Genomic DNA, 13,142 nt, shown 5'->3' on the forward strand with positions numbered 1-13,142 from the left:
AGGAAAAGGTTTAGGATTACTCATCTGGTTTATAAAGTGCATATCTGATACATGCACAATCTCCTTTCAAGGGCAAACTAAATGCAGCCACTGCACAGGTTACCTTATATGCATCACACCTAAGTCACCACTGATTTAATTACGATGGTATTTTAAATGGTTGGAGTAGACCATGGTTTTTCTTGCAGCAGAATTGCATTCTAATAGGCATTCATACAAGTTTTGGAGCGTAACTGAAGATCATGTTCTCCCTTAAAGGGATAGTTCTGTCACCTCAAGTTGTTCCAAACCTGTATGAGTTTCTTTATTCTGCTGAACACAAAGGAAGATATTTGGAAGAATGTTTGTAACCAAGAAGATCTTAGCAGCCATTGACTACCTTTATTCCCCACTATAGCCAATGGCTAAACAATAGTTACCATGACTACCATGGTAAATGGACTGCATTTATATAGCGCTTTTAACAGACTTCTGGCCATCCAAAGCGCTTTTCATATTGCCTCACATTCACCCATTCATACACCGACGGCAATGTCAGCCATGTAAGGCACCATACAGCTCATCGGGAGCAGCTGGGTTTAGGTGTCTTGCTCAAGGACACCTCGACACTTGGTCAGGCGGAACCGGGGATCAAACCGCCAACCTTTCGGTTTGTAGACAATCTACATGAACCACTGAGGCACTGCCGCCCACCAGCCACTGCCGCCCACCATGAACAATTGAACAACAGTGTAACGTGTTGCTGTTGAAATATAGAGAGTGAGTATTAGAGGCTGACATTTTTTCGGGAATCCCACGGGATGGGAAACAAAATCACTATTAATCACGTGATTGGGATGGGAGCGGATTTTTTTTTACCGGGAGTGGGCGGGACCGGGAATAGTAATTACACTATGATACCATCTATACAAATATACTGTTTACATAAATTAACTATGTTTTCATTCTAGTGTTGCCCTGTCTCTTTATGCACTCCTGTTTGCTTTGGTGTGGCTGGTTAAATCAATGACGTGCTCCACACCCATAACAGTTGGTGGCCAATGCCAACCACCAATTATATAAGAGAAACAAGGCTTCCCCATGCACTTTTTAGCCGTGAAAATCATCATTGTGGCAAGCAGCGGGGCGAGGGACTGCGAGAGCGGGCCGGTGACGAGTGTTAATGAGTACCAGCTGCGTGACACACCCGTCTCGTCTCACAGCCAAATGACGGGAGCATAAAAGGAGGAGCGAAGGCAGCGGAAGACGAGAGAGGACCAGGCCTGGACTTTATGTCGAGTTTTGTTATGTGTGTTTGGGCAGTCGTCCGTGAGGGGTTGCCCGCGGTTTACTTTCGTTTTGTTTATTTAATAAAAGTTGTTAAACGTTCGCCGGTTCCCACCTCCTTCCTTCCATTAAAGAACCCTGTTACATTGGTGCCGAAAACCCGGGAGGAAGGAGGGACGCGCTGTCTCTGGAGTGCCCCCCGGCCTGCTAGGGGCGAGGGACCACGAGAGCGGGCCCGTGACGAGTGGTAATGAGTACCAGCTGCGTGACACACCGGTCTCGTCTCACGGCCAAATGATGGGAGCATAAAAGGAGGAGCGAAGGCAGCGGAAGACGAGAGAGGACCAGGCCTGGATTTATGTTATGTTTTGTTTACGTTTTATTATGTGTGTATGGGCGGGCAGTCGTCCGTGAGGGGCTGCCCGCGGTTTACTTTCGTTTTGTTTATTTTGAAATAAAATTTGTTAAACGTTCGCCGGTTCCCGCCTCCTTCCTTCCATCAAAGAACCCAGAGTTACAATCCAACACATTCTCACACCCAACTCGTCACATATGGACGCTTGACCAGGACCCCTTGTCGTCACTTTTCAACGAACTGGGCGTACCTTTATCGTCAATTTTCGACGCGCTGGGTGCTCCATTCATTTCAATGAGAAACCTTTGGCGTCATACACAGACGCATTTAATTCTTTGCGTTTGTAAAAGCAGACATGATTTTATTAATATTTAAAGGCTGCTTTTATATTTTGGAGCAACTAACCCAACTCCTACCCTAAACCTACCCACATCTAAACAATATAAAACACATGCCAGGCAAATAAATGTACAGTCACAAGTATTTATTGCAAAATCTGACCAAAACAGTATAAAAGTATTAGCTCATGTTGCATTCAAGTCTTCTGAAGTCATACGATGTCTTCATGTGAAGAACTGAGTTGATCTTGATGTTTTAATCGCTGAAATGATGATCCCGCTGCCCCGTGAACGAACTCATTCATAACTCATTCAAATAATTCAAAAGACTCTTAAACATGACGCGATCAGTCACAAGACACACGAGAGCCAATGACATTTTACAATCAATGCTGACGTAATGACGCAATTGGTCACAAGACATACGAGAGCCAATGCAATTTCACTATGAAATCTGAAGTACGGGCGGTTTTATTTGAAATTTGATTGTGTTTGTTCATGATCTTCGGCGGATGATGCTGATCGCTTTTGGGGATTTTCTTCATGCAAATCAATCGTTTGGCCTCGGAAAACGGATTATTTAACTTTTTTGAATAACTCGTGGATGCAGTCGTATGTTATCTCCTGTGTTTTATATCATGTTCACAAAAATGGGTAGGTTTAGGGATGGGGTGGGGTTGGGTTACATGTTAAAATGTGTCTAAATAGCGTAAATAAAATAAATGTAAATGAAATTATGCTTGCTGATTTAATTGAGAAGCACACTCCAACATGTCATAATGGCAAAATTATAAACCAATAAATAATTTCAATAAATAAATCAAAAAATAAATTTCACCATGTAGATAATATTCCCATTCCCAGTGCGTCTGTGTATGACGCCAAAGGTTTCTCATTGAAATGAATGGAGCACCCAGCGCGTCGAAAATTGACGATAAAGGTACGCCCAGTTCATTGAAAAGTGACGACAAGGGGTCCTGGTCAAGCGTCCATATGTGACGAGTTGGGTGTGAGAATGTGTTGGACAATCATCAAAAACATTTTAGGGCAGTCTGAAGTAACCAAAAAGAAGAGGTGAAAACGGCATAAGTTGCAAGACATTTACTGCTTTTTTGTATTTGCATAGATGATTTACGTGGAATTTCACATGTGTGCATCTTCATTATATTGAACTAAAAGCCATCTTACACAAAAACAACATTTTGGGTTTTTATTCAACTGGGCATGGGCATGCTGTGATCAGTACTAAATGTACTGTAACTGACAGATTCCGGCCAAAAAACAACAACATGGGAGTGGGAGGAAACGGGAGTCATTCTTCAGGGATAGGGACGGGACGGGACAGGGCGGGAATTTTCCCCTGGTTTTCCGTGGGATTGGGATGGGACGTTTTTTTGTTTTCATCTATCTCTTTAAGGCATGTAATAGTAAGATTCTCAGCCTGCATTTTATTCTAAATATAATGTAAATATTAAGTAACAAGAACAATCTTTCATAAATAATTAATTTCAATATATAATAGTGTCTTTATTACATGTTACAGGTAGTTTCTATAGTATTGACTTTAATTATATTATAGAAATTATATTGCATAATTACATGGAACTAATCCTAAACCAAACCTATTCTTAATCCTAACAGAAAGCACATAACCCAGTAGTTAAAGGCGCAATATGTACGATTTTTAGATTAAAATATCCAAAAACCACTCGAACAATGTTATATATTTTGTTGACTTGTGTACTTAAATCATCCCAAATGTTTCCAAGAATGTTTAAATCCAGAGAAATCAGCGATTTTAACCAGAAAACAGACTATGAGTCGCCTATTAGTGACATCACACCCGCGTTACCCTCGATTTCCGGTTTATTTTGTAGAAACCATGGAAACACCAAAGACGCTTTAATATATGATGTGTTTTATTAGACAGGCGAGCTACTGTGTGGATCATTAATGGAAATAATCAGAAACTAATGATTATTCTACAGCTCTTATTGTTAAATCTGGAGTTCTTGATTTACGGCGAGTACCATGTTTTACCATGCCGGACATGATCTCTAGCTCACTGCAGTGTGAACAAGTGTCTCATAGTAACGCACAGAGAAGAATTATAACAACTTTAACACACTCAAATGTCTCATGTAATAAACAGTGCTGTGTTTTCTCACACACACATGAGCGGAAGAAGCGGAAGCGCTCATCTGCAGCAGAATAAAAGCTCCGCGAAATCAAGGCGTCATCAAGCTACGCCTTTGTTTTAAAAAAGCGACCTCAAGCGGCAAAAAATGACTTATTGTGGCTTTAAATGTATAATCACACTGTGACAAGGACATCTTAAAATAAAGTGTAACCATATATATTTAAAAACAGCTGTTTGATGAGTTTGTAATGCACCTGTGCTGACTGATTGGTGAGGCCGGTTCCCTCCAGGTCCAGGACTTCAAGAGTTCGACTGGATGCGACAGAGACAGCCAACATCCCAGCGATGTGATCCCCTGGAAACCACGAGCAGAGGAAAAGCTGAGACAGAGGACTCGGGGTGCAGACCTAGCGCTTTTCAAAATGCAATCCCTGCATTTCTCCAGCAGAAACATTTATACGCTTGGCTGGCTGTTTCATTCACCGTCAGCAATATAAACGTCTCAATATATACACTGTAACATCCGCTGTGCTTCAGGGAATGACTTGCTTCTTTTAACTAATTGTTAAGTAGATTTATGTGTCAAGCATATAACTTTAAAAATTCTATACAGTGATTGTCCGTGGGATTTTAATTACCCTGAAAACCAATCGCTGATCAAACTCGCTGTCAATCAGTTTACCAATATCTGTGTATCATGGCAGCACACATCCATCCATACCTGAAAACTGAAGAACAGAAGATGGCTCACCTAAGGGATTGTAGTCGAGGTTGAGGACCCGTAGCTGTGAGCTGTGAGCCACGGCGATGGCCAGTCGAGCCCAGCCCTGGCTGCTGATGGCTGGGTTGGCACTCAGTGTCAGCTCTTTCAGCCCTGTGCAGTGTTATTGATCATTCAGAAGAGCTCCCAGCACGCTTCTAGATTTAAAGCTGCTATCACAACTTCTTAAAACGGCCCTAACATTCTGTTATCAACAACCGTTCTTCCTGTAACCTTCATAGAACTTTAAAGTTAAAATTAGCAAATGAACTGGTCCTTTATAATGTCCTCAAAATGTTGTATACATCTTTCATGAAGCATTTTTATCTCAAACGTTTAAGTCTGACATTAAATATTAGGGTGTAAAGGCACACCTTAAGAAAAATGTACTTTCATTACTCCCATAGTGATTACAGAAAAAATAAAATAAATATATATATATATATATATATATATATATATATATATATATATATATATAGCAGCAGATTTTGTGTGAAAATAAATAATAAAAGTGGTTTATTTTGTTTAAAAATCGTATAAATATATGAGATGGTGAGGGGCCTTTTACCTCACAGACACACAGAGCAAAAGACACACAGTATTGATACAAATACAAATAATGTCTAACAATCCGATCAGGCATAACATTATGACCTAATATTGTTTTGGTCCAACTTTTGCTGCCAAAACAGCCCTGACCAATCGATGCATGGACTCCACTAGACCCCTGAAGGTGTGCTGTGGTATCTGGCACCGAGATGTTAGCAGCAGATCCGTTAAGTCCTGTGATTTGCGAGGTGGAGCCTCCATAGATTGGACTTGCTTGTTCAGCATGTCCCACAGATGCTCGATTGGATTGAGATCTGGGGAATTTGGAAGTCAATTCAACACCTCAAACTCGTTGTGCTCGACAAACCATTCCTGAACCATTTGTGCCTTGTGGAAGGACACATTATCCTGCTGAAAGAGCCACAGCCACCAGAGAATACCGTTTACACGAAAGAGTGTACATGGTCTGGAACAATGCTTGGGTAAGTGGGTTGTGTCAAAGTAACATCCACATTATGTATTCTGACACCTTTCTATCAGAACCAGCATTAACTTCTTAAACCATTTGAGCTCCAGTAGCTCGTCTGTTTGATTCTACCTCAGGGGCCAGCCTTCACTCCCCACGTGCATCAATGACCCTGTGGCCGGTTCTCCACTGTTCCTTCCTTGGAGCACTTTTGATAGATACTGACCACTGCAGACCGGGAACAGCCCACAAGAGCTGCAGTTTTGGAGATGCTCTGACCCAGTCGTCTAGCCATCACAATTTGGCCCTTGTCAAACTCGCTCAAATCCTTACACTTTCCCATTTTTCCTGCTTTGAGTACATAATGTTCACATGCTACCTAATATATCCCACCCACTAACAGGTGCCGTAATGATGAGATAATCAGTATTATTCACTTCACTGTATAATCATAATGTTATGCCTGATCGTGTACAATAACACTCTTAACATAACATATACTAACTTCTTATTTAATCTCAGTGTATCAGGGTTTTGTATGTAAACACTAATTAACTGGTGAAGCTGTGATGTTTTACCTGATTTGGCTCCATCCGGAGGAAGCATGCCACAAATGAGGCGGACGGCTTCATCTCCCAGCATACAGTCTCCCAAATCCAAGGACACCAGAGAGGGGTGAGTGGAGAGGGCTGCGTTCAGGGTGACCAGTCCTGCATCTAAAAGTGGACTTCCGTGGAGGCTATAAAGGGAACAGGAAAAGTGGATAGAGTCAGACATTACGTTCTGTGCTAAATTTGCTAAATTCCCTGAAGAGAGTGTCAGCAAAAAAAAAAAAAAAGTTTTATAAGTTTTAAAGACGGTAGGTGAAAATTATTTTGTCATGCTGGTTGAAAGTCTCTTCACATGTATATATATATATAATTGCTTGATGCAAATGCATGCCAACATATGTATTTTCATGCCTCTGTGCACCTTCTTCATGTTATTCAGTTACAGACATCAAAGTCCCCCTGCCTGTAGTCAATAATTGTATCCTTTAAAGCTCACCTTTGATCACCAAAATTACATATAAAAAATGTCTTCATGTCTCAAAATAGCTTGAATGAAACTCGAAACCTATGCTTTATTTAGTATACAGCGATTAATAAATATGCATGTTAGAACCGCTCCCACACACTCATTGGCCAAGTCCAACTTAAACGCTGCACAATGATGCTCTTTACAACGTCGGACACCGTAATGAATTTGCTTGACTACATTGTCGGAATTACTAATAATGTGTTGCTGATGTTAAACAACCAATGATCATGTTCTTCATCTCAGTCTGTCTTCTGAAAATCAGTCTCCTTATAAACGCTTTGAACATGAGAAAGGCATATAGTTTGTCATAGTCTCAGCCAAACACATCCCACACGGACCATTGGCTGATGTCTGATGCATATGGCTCGCTTATCTGGAAACACTTCAGGAGTTTTAAAGTCATCATCTGATTGGTTGAATTCAACAGGATGTCCGCGAGACATGTGTTGCGTTCTTTAACGGTCCTTTTTACTTCACATTTAATGCGCAATCATTTGAATATACTCCAGTGTTTACTGATACAAAGCTATATGCTAATCGCTGAAGTAACCCTTTTAGCATTTTCAAACCGGAGCCGTCAAACTGATATCATCTGAGAAGGAACGCCATTCCAGACCGGGAATCAGATTTTGATTAAAGATTACCGCGACAAATTTTTTTTTTCTTTGTATTAACTTGCAAGGATTCATTTTTCACCATAAGACCTGTAATATGAGCTAACAAATATGTAAATAGGGTCATTTTACTTTGAACTAGGCTAATTAGAAATTAGAGGTGAAATCACTCTCATACATTGTTTGTTTCTGCCACATAATATAAAAAAAAAACTTTTGATCTCGCAATCCTGACTTTTTTTTCTCACAACTGAGTTATAAAGTCAGAATTGTGAGATATAAACGGTGAGATAAAAAGTCGCAATTATCTTTTAAAATCTGCTAGCAGCTATATAACCCTGTAGCCCAAGACTGGTTTCCCGCTGGAGCTAAGCAGGGCTGAGTCTGGTCAGGACCTGGATGGGAGACCAACTGGGAAAACCAGGAGCTGCTGGTAGAGGTGTTAGTGAGGCTGGTGGTCTGTGTGGGTCCTAACACCCCAGCATAGTGATGGAGAGAACTATCCTGTCAGAGCCTCTGGATCAGGCGTTAAACCGAGGTCCTGACTCTCTGTGGTCGTTAAAAATCCCAGGATGTCCTTCGGAAAAAGAGTAGGGCGGTAACCCAGACATCATGGCCATATTTGCCCAACGGCCTCTGCCCATCATGGCTTCCTAATCATTCCCCTCTCCTGATTGGCTCATCACTCTGTCTCCTCTCCACCAATACCAATCAGCTGGTGTGTGTGTGTGGTGAATGTTCTGGCACAATGTGGCTGCCGTTGCATCATCCAGGTGGCGCTGCACATTGTTGGTGGTTGAAGAGACCCCCCCCCCATATGTAAAGTGCTTTGAGCACCTTGAAAAGCGCTATATAAATGTAACAAATTATTATTATTATTATTATTATAAAATGTTTTTAATCGGTGGTAAAAAAAAAAAGCTTCCATACACAGTTAGAGGAGTTAGTAGTGTTCTAATTGAGGAGTAGGCTACAATTTTAAAGTATTTACAGAACAAATCTAGTTTACAGGACAAAATAAATAAATAAATAATACATAAAAATATAATGATCCTGAAAATTCAGCTTTGCATCACAGAAATAAATGATCATTTAAAGTATAATAAATTGAAAACCAAATATTTTAAATTGTAATATATCACAATATTAATGTTTTTTTCTGTATTTTGATCAAATAAATGCAGGCTTGATGAGCAGAAGAAACTTCTTTTAAAAACATTACAAATAGTAATGTGTCCTGTACTGTATATATATATATATAGCCTACCAATTTTTTTTTTTTTTTTTTTTTGAGCAGACAGGGAGCTGAGGGAGACAGAGAGGGAGCTGTAACACTTCCCAAATGTAGGACTAGTAACTTTGTTTGTGAAAACCGCATCAAAGTTTGACACGCAAAATAAAACAAAAGAAGGAAAGAAAAAAACCAGTGTGCAAATGATCTGAGGAGGACGACCAGTCACAATTCAATGAGCTAAAATTACAATGACGTAATCGGAGTCCCTTTGGAGTCGAGAGGCGAACAGCAGTCAATGTGAGATCTTCAAACTCATTTTATAAAAACAAATAATATCTATACTCTTTTCTAAACTATTTTTTAAACTTAGAATAAAGAAGAACTAAATGTATACCTTTTCTGTATGTTGAAAGAAATACCGGAATGTTTTAGTGCGCTGCAAGAGTTTCCTTTGTTTACATTGTAGCCTACATACATTTACATCACAAGCCATAGCCAACAATATTCATCGCACACAATGGCGCTTTTAAAGATTACGGTAGATTAGTAGCTACACAAGCCTGAGCAGATGCACTACACTGGATGTGGATTTGGGGTTAATTAGCCTGCTTGTCAAAGTAAAAACAGCTCACTTGAAGGTCTCTCGAAACGTCGATTCCTCAAGTCTGCTCGCTTAGAAAAGTCACCTGACACACTTCTCGATATAATAAAACTGTCCTTCTAAAGGAAACACTCACAAGAGGGTCTGAATGGATCTGTTGGCCTTCAGAGCGTCTGCCAGCTGCTTGGTCCGGCCGATGGTGGACACCACGCCGAGGTTCAGGTTGAGCTGAGCGAGAGAGTGCGACTCCGCCACGCCGCGACACACACGGCCGAAGTCCCGGTCGGCCAGCTGACAGCCGCGCACCGACAGCAGCCGCACGCTGTTCTCCTTCAGGCTGTCGCATATGTCTTTGATTTCAGCACCGGACAGCGCCTCGCCGGTTATCTGAATAGAGCCCGGCAGCATTTCGGTGGTGTCAGGCTTGGCTAACGGGCATTATGGATCCTGGAGGAGCTCGGATCCGCAGTGTCTACTTCAACCGACGCCAGAGCACCAGCTACAGGCTGGGAATATCGCGGAAGGCGTGGTGCTGCTGCTGCTGCTGCTGCTGCTGCTGCTACTTCAGCGTTTTGTGCTTCCTCTGCGTTTGCCTCCCGACATGCTTGGGGATCCTCAAGGATTGCATGAACCGAAGATGACGATGCTGGTGCTGTCGGTCACTGTGGACTAAATGTCGCTCACGTTAGGCTGTTCCCATCTCACCAACACCACCAGGCATTAGGCGACTCTCTGGGATTGAGGTAATCCGCCTGACAGCTGATGGTGGGATTGGCCACAAGGGGAGAAGCGCGTGTCGAGCGCGCGTGTGAACGGAAAACGGGCGCGAGCTCTTGAGGTGACGAGTGTAGCCTACATCTATTCCACTGTACCGATGATGACTTGGCTCTGGGAAGTAGTAGTAGGATGCATATATTGCGTTAGAAAAAACACCGGGACAAGTTGTCACTTATTTTATCCCAGTGGAAATTTGTCCGTGTAGGTTTATATCATAAAGTGCATTTCTGTATAGACGCATAGGAGTGCTGACAAACCGACCATTCGCGATTAATAGTATCTAACATAATGGTGTTTATATATATATATATATATATATATATATATATATATATATATATATATATATATATATATATATATATATATATATATATATATATATATATATATATTGGAAAGAAGTGCTGCTTGATATTATAGTATATTTTTATAACCTGTGAAACTTCTTTCAGGATTAATTTCTTTCATTTGATAAATAAAAATAAAAAAACAAACAAAAAAACTGCATTTATTATACATATATTAATTAAGTGGTCTCTTAAAATATCACACACACACACACACACACACACACACACACACACACACACACGTGTGTGTGTGTGTGTGTGTGTGTGTGTGTGTGTGTGTGTGTGTGTCACTTGACATTAAGAAATCATGTTAATTTCATATCTAGGATATTGTCATTTAAAAGTTGTCGTTGCAGCCCTCAACTGATGTTGATGTTGACATGTTGTGTTTTGGCCTGAAGCTCCGTCCTCCACCCTATCGACCAATCACAAAGTCAGTAGTGTTTCGGCATCCGGGTTGTCAGATATATATAATTCACCTAAAGGATTATTAGGAACACCTGTTCAATTATCTAATCAACCAATCACATGGCAGTTGCTTCAATGCATTTAGGGGTGTGGTCCTGGTCAAGACAATCTCCTGAACTCCAAACTGAATGTCAGAATGGGAAAGAAAGGTCATTTAAGCAATTTTGAGCGTGGCATGGTTGTTGGAGCCAGACAGGCCGGTCTGAGTATTTCACAATCTGCTCAGTTACTAGGATTTTCACACACAACCATTTCTAGGGTTTACAAAGAATGGTGTAAAAAGGGAAATTGGGCAGACTGATTCAAACTGATAGAAGAGCAACTTTGACTGAAATAACCACTCGTTAAAACCGAGGTATGCAGCAAAGCATTTGTGAAGCCACAACACGCACAATCTTGAGGCGGATGGGCTACAACAGCAGAAGACCCCACCGGGTACCACTCATCTCCACTACAAATAGGAAAAACAGGCTACTATTTGCACAAGCTCACCAAAATTGGACAGTTGAAGACTGGAAAAATGTTTCCTGGTCTGATGAGTCTCGATTTCTGTTGAGACATTCAGATGGCAGAGTCAGAATTTGACGTAAACAGAATGAGAGCATGGATCCATCATGCCTTTTTACCACTGTGCAGGCTGCTGGTGGTGGTGTAATGGTGTGGGGGATGTTTTCTTGGCCCCTTAGTGCCAATTGGGCATTGTTTAAAATGTGTCTGACCATGTCCATCCCTTTATGACCACCATGTACCCATCCTCTGATGACTACTTCCAGCAGGATAATGCACCATGTCACAAAGCTTGAATCTTTTTTAATTGGTTTCTTGAACATGAAAATGAGTTCACTGTACAAAAATGGCCCCCACAGTCACCAGATCTTAACTCAATAGAGCATCTTTGAGATGTGGTGGAGCGGGAGCTTCGTACCCTGGATATGCATCCCACAAATCTCCATCAACTGCAAGATGCTATCCTATCAATATGGGCCAACATTTCTAAAAAATGCTTTCAGCACCTTGATGAATCAATGCCACGTAGAATTAAGGCAGTACTGGAGGCAAAAGGGGTCAAACACAGTATAGTGTTCCTAATAATCCTTTAGGTGAGTGTGTATATGTATATATAATATATAACTTTTTATTCATCAAAGAATCCTGAAAAAAACTTATCACAGATTATAAAAATGTAATATTAAGCAGCACAACTGTTTCCAACATTTATAATAATAAAATCATTATATCAGAATGATTTCTGAAGGGTCATGTGACACGGAAGACTGGAGTAATGATGCTAAAAAAATCAGCTTTGCATCACAGAAATTCCAGAAAATCTATTTTTTTCTGTTTAAAAAAGCATTTAAAAAAATGTATTTGCAAATTATGGTAGAAAATAAGTATTTGGTCAATAACAAAAGTTCATCTCAATACTTTGTTATTTACCCTTTGTTGGTCAAACGTTTTCTGTAGTTTGCCACAAGGTTGTTACACACTGTTGCTGGTAGTTTGGCCCATTCCTCCATGCAGATCTCCTCTAGATCAACAATGTTTAGGGGCTGTCGCTGGGTAACACAGATTTTCAATTCCCTCCAAAGATTTTCGATGGGGTTGAGATCTGGAAACTGGCTTGGCCACTCCAGGACCTTGAAATGCTTCTTATGAAGCCACTCCTTAGTTGCCCAGGCAGTGTATCTGGGATCATTGTCATGCTGAAAGACCCAGCTACGTTTCATCTTCAATGCCCTTGCTGATGGAAGGAGGTTTTTACTCAAAATCTCATGATTTCATTCTGGTCATCCTGGTACCTTTACAGAAAAACAGCCCCAAATTATGATGCTTCAGAGTAGGTATGGTGCAACTCAGCATTCTTTCTCCTCCAAACAGGACAAGTTGACTTTTTACAAAAAAAAACCCTATATTTTGGTTTCATCTGACCATATGACATTCTCCCAATCCTCTTCTGGATCATCCAAATGCTCTCTAGAAAACTTCAGATGGGCCTGGACATGTACTGGCTTAAGCAGGAGGACACATCTGACACTGCAGGATTTGAGTCCCTGGCAGCGTAGTTTGTTACTGATAGTAGCCTTTGTTATTTTGGTCCCAGCTCTCTACAGATTATTCACTAGGTTCCCCAATGTGGT

At 40.9% G+C, this 13,142-nt stretch overlaps 1 protein-coding gene across 2 annotated transcripts in view; it reads right to left on the bottom strand.

The window, feature by feature from the left end:
- lrrc73 (leucine rich repeat containing 73) overlaps nucleotides 1–10,326 on the bottom strand; it is a 29,142-nt gene extending 18,816 nt beyond the window's left edge. Inside the window, exons 1-4 of one of the 2 annotated variants that reach the window (XM_067421394.1) lie at nucleotides 9,543–10,326; nucleotides 6,456–6,616; nucleotides 4,851–4,973; nucleotides 4,354–4,454 (exon numbers count right to left, since the gene is read on the bottom strand). In XM_067421394.1, the coding sequence (XP_067277495.1) occupies nucleotides 4,354–4,454; nucleotides 4,851–4,973; nucleotides 6,456–6,616; nucleotides 9,543–9,814 (657 nt within the window). In that variant the 5' untranslated portion in view covers nucleotides 9,815–10,326. The remainder of the gene's footprint in view (nucleotides 1–4,353; nucleotides 4,455–4,850; nucleotides 4,974–6,455; nucleotides 6,617–9,542) is intronic. The other variant, XM_067421393.1, reaches the window with a different exon arrangement.
- Between the last annotated feature and the right edge of the window lie 2,816 nt (nucleotides 10,327–13,142).

Source organism: Pseudorasbora parva, chromosome 17 (genome assembly GCF_024679245.1).
Source record: "Pseudorasbora parva isolate DD20220531a chromosome 17, ASM2467924v1, whole genome shotgun sequence".
Taxonomy (NCBI): Eukaryota; Metazoa; Chordata; class Actinopteri; order Cypriniformes; family Gobionidae; genus Pseudorasbora; species Pseudorasbora parva.